At 39.7% G+C, this 16,298-nt stretch overlaps 2 protein-coding genes across 4 annotated transcripts; both read right to left on the bottom strand.

Moving 5' to 3' along the window:
* Nucleotides 1-668: 668 nt before the first annotated feature.
* On the bottom strand, nucleotides 669-7,914 carry ttpal (tocopherol (alpha) transfer protein-like). Of its 2 annotated transcripts, none has more exons than XM_034131930.1 (6): nucleotides 7,843-7,914; nucleotides 6,714-6,940; nucleotides 5,847-6,090; nucleotides 5,264-5,457; nucleotides 3,951-4,061; nucleotides 669-2,872 (listed from the first exon to the last, which is right to left on the bottom strand). In XM_034131930.1, exons 2-6 carry the CDS (start codon nucleotides 6,921-6,923, stop codon nucleotides 2,597-2,599), a joined length of 1,035 nt encoding a protein of 344 aa, XP_033987821.1. In that variant the 5' UTR covers nucleotides 6,924-6,940; nucleotides 7,843-7,914; the 3' UTR covers nucleotides 669-2,596. The 2 variants fall into 2 exon arrangements, with proteins under 2 accessions (XP_033987821.1, XP_033987820.1); XM_034131929.1 differs by lacking the exon at nucleotides 7,843-7,914 and adding an exon at nucleotides 7,715-7,836.
* A 1,058-nt stretch (nucleotides 7,915-8,972) lies between these two features.
* Nucleotides 8,973-14,980, bottom strand: hnf4a (hepatocyte nuclear factor 4, alpha). 2 transcript variants are annotated; one of them, XM_034131647.1, is made up of 10 exons: nucleotides 14,677-14,980; nucleotides 13,652-13,826; nucleotides 13,018-13,112; nucleotides 12,479-12,597; nucleotides 12,234-12,389; nucleotides 11,292-11,379; nucleotides 11,031-11,183; nucleotides 10,681-10,917; nucleotides 10,436-10,558; nucleotides 8,973-9,962 (listed from the first exon to the last, which is right to left on the bottom strand). In XM_034131647.1, exons 1-10 carry the CDS (start codon nucleotides 14,762-14,764, stop codon nucleotides 9,820-9,822), a joined length of 1,377 nt encoding a protein of 458 aa, XP_033987538.1. In that variant the 5' UTR covers nucleotides 14,765-14,980; the 3' UTR covers nucleotides 8,973-9,819. The 2 variants fall into 2 exon arrangements, with proteins under 2 accessions (XP_033987538.1, XP_033987539.1); XM_034131648.1 differs by having other exon boundaries at nucleotides 12,479-12,585; nucleotides 14,677-14,973.
* Between the last annotated feature and the right edge of the window lie 1,318 nt (nucleotides 14,981-16,298).

The raw sequence follows: 16,298 nt of genomic DNA on the forward strand, positions 1-16,298 counted from the left end.
AGCAACAGATTACGATAACCCATGTACAATTTTAAGATACTTGAGTATACATACATTCTTCTGACAGCTATAGTCGCTTTAAATTTGAAGATCTTACACACAAATCATACAATCTTTTTATAAAACGTGATACACTTATGCAGAATTAACTACTAAACAGTATTGTTCATTCATAATGCTCATAATAAATACACTTCGCTTCACCTGGCCAGCCTAATTAAATGTGTTAAAAATATTCTTAATTAGTACAAGTTTGGATGTACTATGTTTAAACTGTGGTATAACTACTTCTACACAAGTACAAATCTAAATTTATAAAACAGTATTGCATTTCTGATCTCTTTGGGGACCTATGAAACCAGTGACACTACTCGAGTCTGTTGCAATGTGTTTTCAATTATACTTTAGGTGACTGTGGCTAAGCGGTCATCTTTCAACCCAAAGCTTGTCGGTTCGATCCCAGCCCATGCAGTCAATATGTCGATGTATCCTTTGCCAGATACTTAACTCCGAGTGGCTCCCGATGGCCAACGGTGTGTGAATGTGTATGAATGTTAGCTTCCCTAGAGCAAGTGGTACTTCTCTGCATGAATGGGGCGAATGACTATAAAGCGCTTTGAGGGGTTGTAAAGACCTGAAAGAGCACAAAGGACACAAATAAGACTTTCTCTGCTTCAGTTTATGGTCTTTACTACCAGCAATATCCTGAAACACAATATATCTTATAGTCACAGACATGCTCAAAATAAAAATATAAAAGACAATCAATATACAAGTTAGCTTCGGGCTACCCCGAGGAAACAGATCCAACATTATTGCACATTTCTGTACATGGCCTGGTGGGAAATTTGGCAAACCAGTTTTATACCTCATGTGACTCCTTTGATCAGTGATGGCCCCGTGTTAAGACTGAGTGATGAGAGCAAACAGTTGAAAAACAAAAATAAAAAAAAACACAAGGCAAAGCAAAGAAAACATAAGCATCACCAAAACAAAGGACTTCAAATACTGTGTTAAAGTTAGACAGGAAATACTGTTAAATATAATGTATTGTTCTCTCAGTTACAGCAGCCATCAATTTGTAGTAAATCCACCCTTATGTAAGGAAGGCCCGGTTGAGAAAACACATGAATATTGCTTTGGTACAAACAAATCCAACATGATTTATACCACATGGGAAATCAACAGTTTAAGGCAAAATATTATACAGTTATTTACACAAAACATGTTGAGTTGTGGGGTGATGCTACTATAAAGACAGAGCACTGATGGCCAGTAAATGACTTATGTAATTTTGATTAAATTAAAGGAGAGGTTCACACTTTTCCATTCCTACTTTTAAACAATACAGACATGCCCATACAGTATGTGCATTGACTCCGTTTCTGTCCCCTGTACTGGCTGATAACAGATCGACGGTCCTGTATTTTCAAAGTTCAACCAGATCCAAAATGAGGCTTTAGCAGCCTGTTAGCCAAATCAAGATGGTAGCATCAACATTTTAGTGTTTTAGTATGAAAGTCCCTGGACATTGTTTTTAGTACCAAACGGAGTTGCTTAACTAGTACTGCTGAAGGCTCATGATTTGATCAACTATCTGTTGGGAGAAAAAGCTGAAAACATCTATGACATTTAGAAAAGCCTTTTTTGTTTTTCTTCAATTAAATAATACTCTCCAATTCTGATATAACTGATGCTACTGCAGCATCTCCGCTAACCTCTTAAAGGTGGGGTAGGTAATTCACTTCAGAAACATTTTTTTTATATTCCATGGAATGCTCTTAACATCCCGATAGCAATGAATATATTAAATACCTCGACAATAAATACATAAAAAAATGTCATCTGTGGAAGCCGTGACACTGTAAAAAGCAGAACCAATTATTTTTCCGGCTAAAATAAGTGGATGGCCTACCTGCCTGTCAGCCTTCCATCTGTGCACAAACTTATCTCGTGCCCTCATTGGTCATGTGCGTGTTTGTGTGTGTTGGAGGAGGGGCTCTGTAAGGAAGTCTGAAGGAAGGGGCAGATTTTTTTCGGCTGCGTATTTTCAAATTCTAGCGCACTCGAGCTGGTTTCTCCATTCTTACCTACCCTACCTTTAAGGGTCCGTCATTGTAATTTGGAAAAAACAGTCGCCCCTCTGTGTCGTACCACATCCAAATGAGGAATGCAATGAGTTCTTAATGAAAACAATTAATTCAAGGTACTACTGTAGAACAAAAAATATGCAGTTGCCAGTAGCCCCTCATAGGACATTGAGGACACAGATTAACCACGTAGGTTGGGACTAAATAGCATTTCATTTACATGTGAACTGAATGGCAAAACATGAACCTATCCTTTAACTTCCAGATATAACTCCACAGAGGGGCCACTATAATGGCCCAACATGCATCGTGTCAAAAGCCTCTTAGCCTTAGGACCACGACTAAATGCTGGGCTACGTGTGATCTACAATAGACTTTCCACCTACAGTATAGTGCTGCTTAGTTAGTTAGTAAGGAAAATAAATCATGTATGATATTGGCAACTTGCTCTTTAAAAGTCGACACACATGTTTCAGATGAGACAGAAGGAGTCCTCTCAGAGTGTTTCAGTAACAGTAGTAGAGTTGAGAGCGCAGCCCCCTGAAGGAGTCGTCGTCCTGCCCCCTGGCCTCCCCTTCAAACAGCATGGAGTCTGGCAGCACCACGCCCTCTAGTGGGTCGGGCTGGCAGAACTCCACGATGAACTCCTCCTCACAGCCCAGCAGCACCCTGGACCACGAACACAGGTCCAGCTGTCCGGCCGAGCCGCCGTACTCCTCCGGCAGCACCGAGCGGGGGACGTTTTTGTGCAGAGAGCGCAGGTCGGAGCCGTGCAGGACGTACTGAGGAGAAGCACAGAGAACAAGTCAGAGATGTCATCTGCTTCATCATTTCAAGTGGCTATGATCAATATTTCTGTTATAGAAATGAACCGACAAATAGTTACAGTATCTCCTAGCAGTTCCCCTAATACCTTATAGGGGATTTATAGCTTCTTTCAGAGCGTTGTTCTGATTTACTCTAATAGGAAACTCTTTGAAATCACTACCTGATCTGCAACAACAGCCAGACACAGTTAGCAGCTACCTGGCGAACATACTGTAGTGGAGCCTTTAGAGGCTTAACAGCACCCTTATCATTTTTATCTAAGTATGCATTAGATAAAGATAAATGAGTTGCATAAAATGCCCGTAAGAATTTTCATAGAAAAACTCTTAGACCTTGAAGTGTGTGCCATTAGCTAATTCTTAAAGCATTGCTAAAAGGTTCTTTGTTACCCTTTTTCCTCAGAAAATTCAAAGGAACCCATACACCTCTTACAAGTGAAATCGACTGAGTTGGTGGTGATCGGTGAAAAGGAGAAGATACAAAGATAATTGTATTGGGACAGAGTAAACCCACTCGATGCCACAACGATCCACACATAGTTTCTAGTTTGAAACGATATGTTTGTGCTTTCCATATTCATGGAGGATATCAACAATCATACTCTAGTCGGGCTTTCTTTTTCTATTTGTTATCCATCTTAGAAGCTAGCTTGTCCATGTTGCTGTTTATCTGCTGATTATGTAAATAACCAACAGTGTGCTAAAAGGTTTGCCAAAAAACCTTAAAAAAGGGGAAAACATGTCAGTGTTGTGCAAAAATATTGCTTCTCTGCCCCCAAATGAATAATAACCAATCACTGTAGGGTTTGAATGAACTGAAATAACATTCCCAGAATAAATGTTTTCATAAGATTTATAAAATACAGACTTGTGTAACTGGTATTTTGAGTTCATTCCCCCGAAAAGCAAATGCTAGACCATCAATTTTCGCAGATGAAAATAGACTGGCTGCGGATAAAAGGGAGGCACACAATTAAAAATAGTCCTTTGTGTAAAACAAAAGAGACAGAGACAATGTAAGGACAATAGTTACCCTCTCTGCCATCTTCTCCTTCAGAAAAGGCTTAATTATAGCAAAGATGCCTTTGAAAATCCTGGGCTCATTTATTATGTTAACAGCCTTGATTCTGATTGGGAACCCATCCTGTGAATGAAAAGAGAAACCAAGTTCAGAATAGTCACAGCTGGTGCTTGTCATTTCAGATGTGATTTTAGTGTAAATATTACACACTCTGCAGTCACGACAAAACTCAACAGCCAGAGCTTAAGAGCTACTGTTGTAAATGACAAGGTTTTTTTCCACGTGTGTCAACAGAATCACTGCTGTGTCATTTCAAAATAGAGTGACATTTTGAGCAAATTCAGCATTCATACATAAATTCCAAAGAAAGAATTGGCATTTCCTTACAATCATTTTATAAACACATTTAAAAAGGACATATAATACACATTTTCAGGTTCATATTTGTATTTTTTACCTCTACTGTGACATGTTTATGGCTTTAATGTTCAAAAAGCTCTTTATTTTCTGCAGCACCTCTTTTCACCCTCTGTCTCAAACCAGAGCCCAGTCTGCTCTGGCCGGCTCTGTTGTGATTGGTCAACCACTTACAGATGTCCTGCCCCTTAATCTATCATGTTGGAGTAGGGCTGTGCGATTATGGCAAAAATCATAATCACGATTATTTGGGTCAATAATTGATATCACGATTATTAAATACGATTATTCATTGACTTTGAAAACATCCATTTATTGAACTTTAAAACAAATACAAATAATAATTTGAACAGTATCTTTTTAACTGTTGATTACCCTGAACGTATAATTCAACTGAAAAACCAATACAAAAATAAATAAAATAAATGATACATTTAAATAAATAATATCAAAATAATAAATACCAATAAACAAGATCAACAAATATTTTGGAGCGCACTTCCACAAGCTACTAAACATATATAAATATGATAAATACAAATAAATGAGACCAAAATAAATTAGATCAAATATGTTGCAGTGCACTGTCACAACCTAGCAAAGCAAAATAATTGTTTTTTTCGATTATGTTGTTTTCGTAATTGTGGCAGGCCAAAATCGTAATTGCGATTAAAATACGATTAATTGCACAGCCCTATGCTGGAGCACTACCTAACATAGTGATGTCATTATGTTACTGATGTAAACAAAGGAGTTCAATGGAGGCGTTTCAGGCAGACCATATACATGCACAAAAACCTATATAACACACTACAGTAAAGAGAACACCTTAACCTTAACAGGGCCTCTCTAATACCTTAAAAGTGTCACCGGATCATAAGACGTTAGATTTCTATCAGATGTCTCACCTGGAGGATGCTCACGACTTTTTTGGCGAGGAACGGGCCAGGATTGGACGCTTGTGACATGCCCACTCCGGTGTAGTCGGCTAAAATGACAATACCGTTGACCTGCGTCTCCTCCGGCTGGATCAGCTTCTCCAGAGTCAGATAGAGGGCTCGCACATTGTCAACAAACGGATAATCATTTGGTTTCCATTTCCCTGTAAAAGAAGATGTGAGTTGAGTTTATTAAATTCATAAATAATTAGTAATAGGGTAGGTACTTAAAGATTATACAAATTTGAGGTCTACTTGATAATAAAGAATAACAAAAAAAAAACATTATTGTCTAGAAGGGAGTTTGCTTTGCACTTAAAACAATAAAGTATATAAAAAAACAACATCATCAACCATCCATGACAGCACATAGCCCCATATAACTTATTCATTGATCATAAGAAAACATCTTTGGTAAAAGTAGCACAAAAGGACGTTTTAGAAAGGTGCCAAATGTAGACAAACGTAACCCATGTGACCAGAGGTTGTTTGACAGTTAAATGTGACAGTTAAATGGTTAATTCATTATAAAACTGCAATAAAGATGGAGCACCTGGGCGTAGACAGAGGATGTATCTCCCGCTGGGGTCGGGCTGTGGCAGCACTGTGAGGAAGCCCAGGTCCAGGACGTGCTTCACTGTGGACGGCTTCAGGTCCTGGAACACTTCAGGCCAGGCTTTCCGACCCGCGTGGTAGTTGAGCAGCAGCTGCATGGCACGGTCGTAGTCAAACTTCCTGGCCCGTAGGAAGCGCAGCAGGAAGGCGTCATCCAGCCGGGTCCTGAGGTTGGGCTGCTCCTGCAGAGTGAGGTAAAGAAATATGAGTTCAGAAATAAAACACTATACACCTCGTGAGTGCAGACCATCGCCAATACCAATGCTAAACTCACATGCTTCTCCTGGGTTCCAACAAATTAGCTGCTAGGGCTGCAATTAACTATTAACTAAGAATCCCTTTCACCATTTAGGATTCCCAGAATTTATTGAACATGATTGACATTATATTACATTTCACTTCATCAAGCTGACCTTTTTTAACCAAAACCACCTACAGTAAGTATAATCAACCATAAGGACATAAACTCAAATTAGCAAGAATCCTGCAAGTAGATAAACCTTCAAAAGACCTTAATGCAACTGTATTGGCATCAAGTTATTCAGACCTTTTGAAGTGCTACGTATAGAGGTAATGAGTTTGCTTCTCTTCTGTTCATTATATTTCTCAAACTAACAGCTGTACAAGAATAGTGCCTTATTATGATTTATTAAATGAAATATGCAATAAAAAAGCATAGGAGTTTGAGACGTTAATTCAGCTTTTGGAGTTATTTAATAAAGTATTTTAATTTAAGGTTCCACTAAACCACTTTGTCCTGCTTCAACAGTTACTGAATGATATTGCATTATGTTTATATGAGTACCTTCAGAATCATGTCTCTCAGTGCTTGGACGTCCCGCAGACGCCACTCTGGCTTCTCCTGGAGCTCCTCCCGTGCTTTGTGCACCAGCTCGGGGGTCAGGGTGCAGGAGTACATGGGTGGGGGGGGCGCAGGGAACCAGCTGAATCCTGCAGCTGCTGACGAGTCCACGGGAGGAGACGTGAGATCGATGGACTCATGCTGATCGGCCATGGGCTGACTGGGTGAAGCTAATTGGACAGAGACATACTGTATATGAGAGAGGAACACAGAGGCTATGAAAACAGTTAAAGAAAGACTCATTAGAAGGATGAAGAGTTGAGTATTAAGGAAAATATGGTTCTCACAGAACAGCGACAAAAATATGATGAGGATTGTATTGTATTGTATTGTATTGTTTTAGATAACTACCAACAATGTTAACAAAAGTTAAAATAAACACACTCTTCAACAGCTACAGCAGTCAAATGCAAAATACATATCAATAAAACAGTAATATTAATCCAAAAACGTATATATTAGTAAACACTGACAGGGACTATTTTAGTGCACAACCAGTACTTTTGTGCCTGTAACTAAAATATTAAAATTCCTGTTACCTGCCCAAATCATATCTGTCTTTAGACCAATCACAACAAGTGCTGTGGATTTTTTGCCATATCATATTCATCATAGTATTTGGGCAGTAATGGGTATGGTTTCTAATGCATGACTTTGAATTGTGATGGAGTACAGTACACAGTGAGTTATTAGTAGTACTTCAGTAAAGGATATGAACACATCCTCCACTGCTGCATACATAGTTAACATCATTTGATATCACTTTGCCTTAACTGGAGAATATATATTATAAATTATACGTCTCTTGATACCTCAGAAAGGTAAGGAAAGCATGCATCTCTACATGTTTGTGTATAGCATTGACACAGACTAGCTAAAACAACCGCATCCTGAGCAGAACCGATGCGACACAACTAAAGTCAGAATAAGGACTGAATACCAACCCGGAGATGCGTTAAACATTAACCGACTAGGACACACATAGGTGGCTTTTATGAGCATCCATTGGCAAGAGATAAAAATGCATCACAGAGACGCTGCGACCAGAAAAAAAACAAAAATCACTACCGACCTGTCAGGAAAATCCTTTTTCCGGGTAGAGGGATGGTGCTCTCTCATTGGTCCACAATCAACCATGTGATTGGTTGATGACGCAGGGCGTTCCAGATTTACGCTTCCACGTCTGTTGTTTTGATGACAATGCTGCATTCAATAGCCCATTGGAAACTAGCCACTAAAAACTTGGGAAAAAGTACCTCGTCGTACACATTTTATTGTTCCTGTAGTGGGTGTTATAAGCCTCTTGGTTTGGTAATTTAACAAATGAAACTGACGTGGGAAGATTTAACTTGCTAAAACAAACACTACATTCAACTGTTATATTTATTGGCGTCAGTGCCTTTGGACATCACATGTTGCTCATTACCATCATTAAATAACTGATACCTGGTTAAAATCTAAGGACTACATTAACCACTTTGCGAGATGGCATTAGAAAAATATACCTTTTTTGGCAGGGTACAGTTTAATCCATGATACTGCGTGGAGTTGTTCTTCCTGCAGATTGTTATATCTGTTTTTGACCATTTTAATTTTATGATGACATGAAAACCTGCTTGCATGCCCTGTGGATCACATGGCTCAAGTAGGCTACACTTTATTACGCTAGATGGCAGAGTTTGCCTTCATATTGCACAGCATTTATCACTGTCACGTCTCAAGATCTGCCAGGTATGCTTTCTACTTAAAATTACAAAATGAATTCTTAAAAATACTACATCTAACTACTGTATTCAAATGTGTTTTGCAAAGAAAAATACTATCTTTGATATCTTTTAATGGTGACTTTGATTCTTAAGTCTTACACTTTTTGTGTTGTGTCAATGTAAGCTATGCTAAATGCAACACGTTGATATTAACTACGAACTAATCATTAATATTTGATAATATATTACACTTATTCAACTAGAATATAGATATATCTTAGTACCCCCCTCCCTCTGTTTGAATCACTGCTACAGTATCTTGAATGACTTTATGGCACTTTATCAGTCTGAAGCAACCTGAGGCTATCAGTGAACTACCACTGCCACGTTGGACTATTGTTTTTCCGACGTGTCATATATCTGTATTAAGTTGTCAGAATATGTTTTATCCCATTTAAAAACATTGATAATATAAAGAAATGTACAAAATGCAATGTAAAAATAGACCTTGAGATTTATTAATTCATCTTCACATTGTAAGGCGAAACAATGCTATGTGTGTAAGGCAGTACAGGTTATGAGGCACAGTTTAATACCATGACAAGGTACTAAACAAAAAATATAATATATATTTTCCAAAACCATTACAACATATTATTGGGAAACTTATTTAGTGTGTCTGCCTGTGACTTTTACAAAGTGGCACCATAGAGTTCACTATTTCTACCTTACATGTTCTACTGTTTTAAATGTATTTTCCAGTAAATAAAACAAACCAAATGTATTTGAATCCTGTTACATAAAAGATGAGGTCGTTCAAGTGATTTCATTTAGCTTTGATAAAATGAAGAGTTCCTGACAACGAGTTGACACACTTTTAGCACTAATGAGCATAAAATAAAATACTGTGCAACACTAGATACACAACAATGTAAGGCCTGTTGTAACATTCATAAAATACTTACATCACGTCTAACATGAGCCTTACTGCACACACTGAGGCCATGCTGAAGGAAGTGATGTTACCCAATAATAAACTACATATTTACAACAATGGACATCTTTTTATGTATCGACCTTACAGAACAACAGGATATTTTTGATGCCTTGAGTTTTGTTTGGCGTTCACTGAGCTTAACTGCAGCTGCATGTGTGAACAAATACATCCCTGGAGACAAACAGCAATCTGCAAGGGACATATTTGCAATTACATTCTACATATAAAGCAACTTTATTGTTTCAGACAGGTTAACAGCTTCGATGCTGATTATGTAATAAGTTACATATAAAAACCCTGGTTTAAGACAATAAAAAAACTGAAGGAATAAGGGTTCAGAGGACTGTTAGATGGCCTCCTGCTTTGTAATAGTAGGCTGAGGGATGGAGGTCGGCTGCTTGGGCACGGTGGCTATGACCCCCTGAGGCAGTTTATAATGTTCAGAGCTGGAGGCAGTAGGTGGAGACGGGATTGGGCTTTCAGGAGTGGCTGAAAAAGTGGAACACAGAAAGAAACAGTAGTGATTTAGAGGGAGAAAACTGCCACATAAGCAGGTGTATATTTACCATTTTGTGGGAGAACATGATTTGGGTGCAACACAGATAAAGAAGTAAGCACTTTAATGACATTTCTCAGAGCATTAAACATGTTTAGAAAGAATAACAGAAGTTCTCTTTGACAAAATAAGCCAGATTAGTTTCCATGAAGAATTTAGAGGATTATTCTGCCAAGCCTGTTTGTCCTTCCAGCTACCCGACCAGGCTGCACATGTAGCTCAGAGAGGGAGATTCAACCGTCTGTGTTCATTCAGACATGATTGATTTTGAGTTCATTTAGATTAATCTTCCTGATTTCACTGATCAAACTCACAAAAAGTCTGTTTTCTAACAGTAAAGGGCAGTGGAAGCAGCTGAAGCATGAATCTTAAAGGCCACAATAGTTTACTTCATATTTCTGCTTACAGATTTGACCGTTATGGATCGCTGATGGGATGTTGCTGGTCACTATAACATTGCTGCCAAGATGCTCCTGAACCAGGTGAGGGTGCAGAGAGTGAGGTGCGTGTGGAGCTTCGTTTGCAGAACCTTGGCGACAAAACACACAAACATACTGTCAGTCTTAATTTACTGCAGCATATATAACCACACAAAGAAAGCCACAGTCCTCTCAAGTCATGGTTGGTTACACATGACGTAAAAGAGCTCACCTCCAAGAAGCATTTCCTGCAGCAGGTTGTCGATCTTGGCCATGCCGAAGAGTTTGACGAACTGGATCTGTTCGATCATCTGCCAGGTGATGCTCTGTAGCGTGGGCAGCAGCAGGAGCAGCTCCCCGAAGCGTCCCCGCGAGTCGTACTGCCGGTCGTTGATGTAGTCTTCCAGGCTGACCTGCACCTGGTATCGCATCCGCTTGATCTTTCCAGGGTCACTCAGACCTTTAGCGTCTGTGGGCGAATAAACAGCAGAGGGGTTTACAAAGAGAAGTGTGTTAATGAGTTGGAACATGTTGGAGATTGAAATGTGGGGAGAGAATCCAAATAAAAGTCAGTAGCAGTACCTGGGTCAAAGAAAACTATGGCTTTAAGGCAGGCGTATTCATTGTCGTCTATCTGAAGCTCCTGGAAGGGAAGCACCAGCTCGTCCAGGATCCTCACAGCTACCCGGCCCACCTCCAGCTCTGGGCAGTTTCTGGGAATGATGTGGTCATTTCCTGCAGGAGCATCACATTTCTTGTTTGGTCCATCATAAGAGAATGCTTTTTGTAACAGAATTGGGCAATATGAGTGTGGTAAAGTACTCCTTGAAGTGTCAGTTTTACCTAATAGGAGGATGTCTTTGTAAAGCATGGACCTCTTTGCAGCGCCGAGCAGGAGGTGTTCTCCAGCATGAGCTCGCAGCAACGCCACCTGAAACACAGTTCATTCATTTACTTATTAGAGTGATAATAACTCTGCAATTATCTACATGTTTTAAATAGTTTGGTGTTGTATGTATTGTATTAAAGCTGCAACAAATAGCTGACTAGCCAATTGACAGAATATAATCGCCAATTATTTTGTAATTGATCAAACGTAAATGTAATCTTCATGCCATGATGGCAGAAAATGCTGTTTTTAGCCTCTCAAGTAGAGGGATTTCTCTTATACATATCATACTCAAGTGAATATCTTTGAGTTTTGGACTGACAAAAGAAGACATTTTAAACGTGGCAGAAGACACCGGCTCCTTCACTGATACAACATCAGCAAATCAGTTACTAAGGCCTGGTGATCTCACTGTTAATGATTCAGCACTTCATTTTCCGAGGAGGGAAATATATTTAAAACCAGCTCATCATATTCTAACTCAGGATTAAATACATTTACTGGTTGTAGAGTTTGAGATTTGAAACTTTAAGAGACTTGCTTTTTAATGCATTTGCTTTGTTTCTACTCCATTTTATTTATTTGGGAAGTGCATATCCTCTTGAGTCTGCACCCATGTGTTCCTGCAGCCACACTATGGTTTTTGACTGGTTGATGAGTGACCAGAGTGTCTAAACAACTATGTACACTGTGTGTGTGTGTGTGTGTGTGTGTGTGTGTGTGTGTGTGTGTGTGTGTGTGTGTGTGTGTGTGTGTGTGTGTGTGTGTGTGTGTGTGTGTGTGTGTGTGTGTGTGTGTGTGTGTGTGGTGTGTGTGTGTGTGTGTGTGTGTGTGTGTGTGTGTGTGTGTGTGTGTGTGTGTGTGTGTGTGTGTGTGTGTGTGTGTGTGTGTCTTACCTGGTCATCCAGGGGCAGGTCACAGAAGGCTGGGATGTATTTGGCCCACTCCACCAGCACCAGCAGCTGCTGCTTCATGGACTCACACACGTCTGTGATGGTGGCGATCTTTTTGGTCCTTATGTCGCCGTTCAGTATAGGAGCAGGGGAGGTGATCTAGATACACAGATGTGGAGTCATTGGATGCCTTGTTGCAGGTGATAAATCACAGTTGGATGTGATTCCCACACATGATTTAGTCTTACCTGTCTTGACAGTACGTCTGCCTGGATGAGTGCATTGATGGATGGTAAACTGCTGTCTTCATAGCTGGATCTCCTGGTGCTGATTCTGTCTCTTTCATTCTGCACAGCTGAAACACACACTGATTTATAGTATCATTGCTATGCTGCGAAAAATAATGCCACTTTCATGCAGTTTAAGCCTTAAAAAACAATGAAATCTCCATATCTGTGCAGGAACGCAGAGTCATTTAGAAGAAAAATAGGTCTTCCAAGGTTGTCATGTTTATCAGTATATGGCTATTATTGCCCGGAAATGTTTGCTCAGCATAAGCTGGTTAGAGACTCTGGCGCTCCATCGAGTGAACATTAACAAAGTACTACTCGATTGCAACACACTCAGACGAGTCACGTCAATTCAGCGGGGACAGCTCACACACACTCAGCACTGATTTGCTGATTTAATGGGAAATTCTCTTCTTCTGTGTTTGTCACCAAAACACATAGATTGAGTTTTATAGATTCAGTCAGCCTGCTTTGAAAACATGAAAAAAGGCTCCTACCTTCTTTCTTCATGCCGGCTCTGAAGCATTTCTTCAGTCTGCAGTATCTGCATTGATTTCGCTTGTCTTTGTCCACAATGCATTGTCTGTTGAACCTGGAAATTAAGTGGAATAGGTTTGTTTGTGCTGTCAAAGAATCAAAAAAGAACATGAAGCAATTTCAGCTGCAAAAAAAATAAATCGATAAAAGCTGGACCGGAAATTAATTGGGGACAATTCTGATGATGAAAGAGTTGTCTTTTAAGCGAAAAATGCTTTAAAAATGGCAGGTTTAAGACTCTAAAATGTGATGATTTCATTATTTCTTCATAGTGAACTGAAAATCTTTGGATTTAAGACCATTGGTCAAACTTTTGAGGACATCAATTTGCATTTTTGAAAATTATAACTGGCACTATTTTCTGACATTTTAAAGCAAAAAGATTAATTGAATAGTCAAGATAATCATCTGTAGATAAGTTGCAGCCCAAGAAGACATAGGCTTCTTTTTCTTGCAGTATTTAAAGCCAATTTACTTACACAACTGGTTAATTATTTGGTTTCTCTTTCACTCACACAAACACATCAGTTGGCAGGGCTTCATGTGCAACGCTTTGCTTCAGTCACAGTCAAATAAACTCAGATCTGTCCTCACCTGCAGGAGTACATGTGGTTTTTGCGGACGCTGCGTCTGAAGAAGCCCTTGCAGCCGTCGCAGCTGGAGGCCCCGTAGTGTTTGCCCGTGGCTCGGTCTCCACAGATGGCACACAGGCTGCCCACCCCCAGGTGGCCGCTGGAGTTCATGGTGGCACTTTCAGTCGGAGAGGAGTCTAAGAGAGGGAGAATACGTGTCTCAAAAGGTCAGTTTTAACTCCAAAACCAGAGGAAAAGTGTGTCAAAAAGCTTATTTGGATGGCACATGTTTCTGATTGACAGATTTGAGAAGGTGTGAACGACTCATAGTGAATACATTGATCAGCCTGAGTAAAAACCAGCCTTCATGAGGATCTGTTACCTGCCTGAGTGGCTAATACAGAGTCAACAGAGCGTAATTGATGTCGGCTTGATTGCCTCTTAAAAAAAAAAAGGCAATCACCGGAGACAGTTTTTTTTCTCACAGTCACCAGACAATCAATCAACCATAGAGTCTGTCATGGTATAGATGAAAGATGTCAGGATGAATCACGAAATATAGAAACATGTAACTGAGGAGAAAAAGGGGTGGTAAGTAATGTTCTTCCCTTTTGTGGGAATTGAAGTCAGGATCACAGCCAGACTTCATGGGAGACTGCATATTAAAATAAGTTGGTGTCACTGTGAACCCCTTGTTCTTCACTTTCACCTCTGTGGGAACAGACCGTTTGTAACAGGAGATCATGAGACTCTGCTTCATCAGAGGATGAATATCAAATCCAGTCTCAAATCTCCACAAGCTCAAACATGCTTCAGACCAAATGGACAGAGTGTATTGAGAATAAAGCAGATTCTCGTAAATCAAAGTCCCTTAATGTTTTACTATCCAGGTGATAAAACAAATAAGAAGAAGACCACTGCTCGGGATCGTCCCCAGATGGACAGATGACCCCTTTTTATCACCTAACGCCAGTCCTCTCCTGACCAAAGTTTTAAATCAGTAAAAGTTTCAAAGTTCAACGCCAGGGTTGCATATATGTGACTCACCTGCGCCCAAGGGGAGCACTTGCATGTTTTCGAACTCCAGCGTGGTGTAGGCTGGGTCCAGAGCCTCGCTGTAGTCTGCCATGTCCATGTCTGCCAGTGCTTTGGACAAACAAATTCTCAACTACCTGACAGAGGGGCAGAAAGACTTGTCCAAGAAGCTAATGTCCCCCCCTCCTCCTCCTCTTCTCCTCTCACACCTCCACTAACCCCCCCTCGGCCTTTAGCTCCGCCCACTAACAAGGTTACCTGTCCCAGTGGAGGCTGATGGGGACCCACTGGTGTCAGAGAGGAGCCCAGTGACTGACAGCCCTCTCCCTCGTGCTGAGAGGTGGAGTGTCTCTGTGGTTGATGGTTAACTAGCTAAGCCTTCAATGGTGATTCACAGGGTTGTTTGTTTTTTTCTTTTTTTGACAAGAGATAGTCCTGGTTTGATATCTGACATATCTCCTGGCTCCTCTCGTCAGTAATAGATAAACAATTTCTCCAAGAGAGTTAAATCAGTTAAATCCTTTGCCAAATCACTACTTCACCACCTTAAACCGGCTCTTTTTTTTACAGCCAGCACTTTCTGGTGCATGCTGTTATCACATGCACACAGATTTACAGCATTACGTTATAAAGCTATAAGACAAAATGAAGGTGCAGCTTATCTTCAAGTGTCTGCAGGGAAACCCAAAGTCATATACCAAAGTACTCTAGTTTAGAGCAGTTTTTAAGGTAGTTTAGACCAGTTTTTAGGTAGTCAATAGCAGTTTCAAGGTAGTCAAGAGCAGTTTTTAACATAATCTAGAGCAGTTTTTTATGTAGTTTAGACCAATTTGTAAGGTAGTTATACTTGAGCATTTCTATCGTATACTACTTTCTATTTCCACTCCACTATATTTCACAGAGAGACAGTCTCCTACATTCATGTGGCAGCCATTGGCGGATAATAAGACACTGTGACCCAGTTCCTTTTACATAGGAGCAAGACTCCAAGACTAAACAAAATGTTATGAACTATATTTCACCACAAACAAACAAACAAATACACTCGGATCAATGAATACCCTATGACACACAATATAAGATATTTCTTTTTGATTAAAATGCTTCTTATATGTTAATGAATCAATAATGACGATGTGTAATCTAAAAAGGGTCCTTTCTGTAAAAGAAGTACTTATACTTAAAGTAAGTGATGTTGTCAATTATGTTGTACTTTTGGGTTTGATTGCAGGACTTTTACTTGTTACAAAGTCTTCTTACACAGTAGTATTCTACTTTACGAAAGTCATATTCAGACCTACACCAGTGTGTAACACATCGCTGGTAAATCTGAGTTAATTCCTGCATAACTAGCAGAGGAAATAACTCCTGCTTAAGCGAAGTGATGCCTTTATGTAAAAGACTTTATTGTTTGTGAAAATGCAATTCTGAGTAGCTCAACACTTGTTTTTGGAAAGGCAGCTGGTTTGAATAAGCTGTTCTACTGTAGACCTACAGTGTCACTTGGGTTTGAAATCATTAAAAACGTAATGATGTATTAGTGATTGTACAACAAGAGGAACTTCTTTAATGGTCATTAAGTATTTAGAAATATTGCTCAGCTAATTTTAAATGAATGTAATGGGAGAATGAAC

This window comes from Trematomus bernacchii, unplaced genomic scaffold, assembly GCF_902827165.1.
Source record: "Trematomus bernacchii unplaced genomic scaffold, fTreBer1.1, whole genome shotgun sequence".
NCBI classification, from domain to species: Eukaryota; Metazoa; Chordata; class Actinopteri; order Perciformes; family Nototheniidae; genus Trematomus; species Trematomus bernacchii.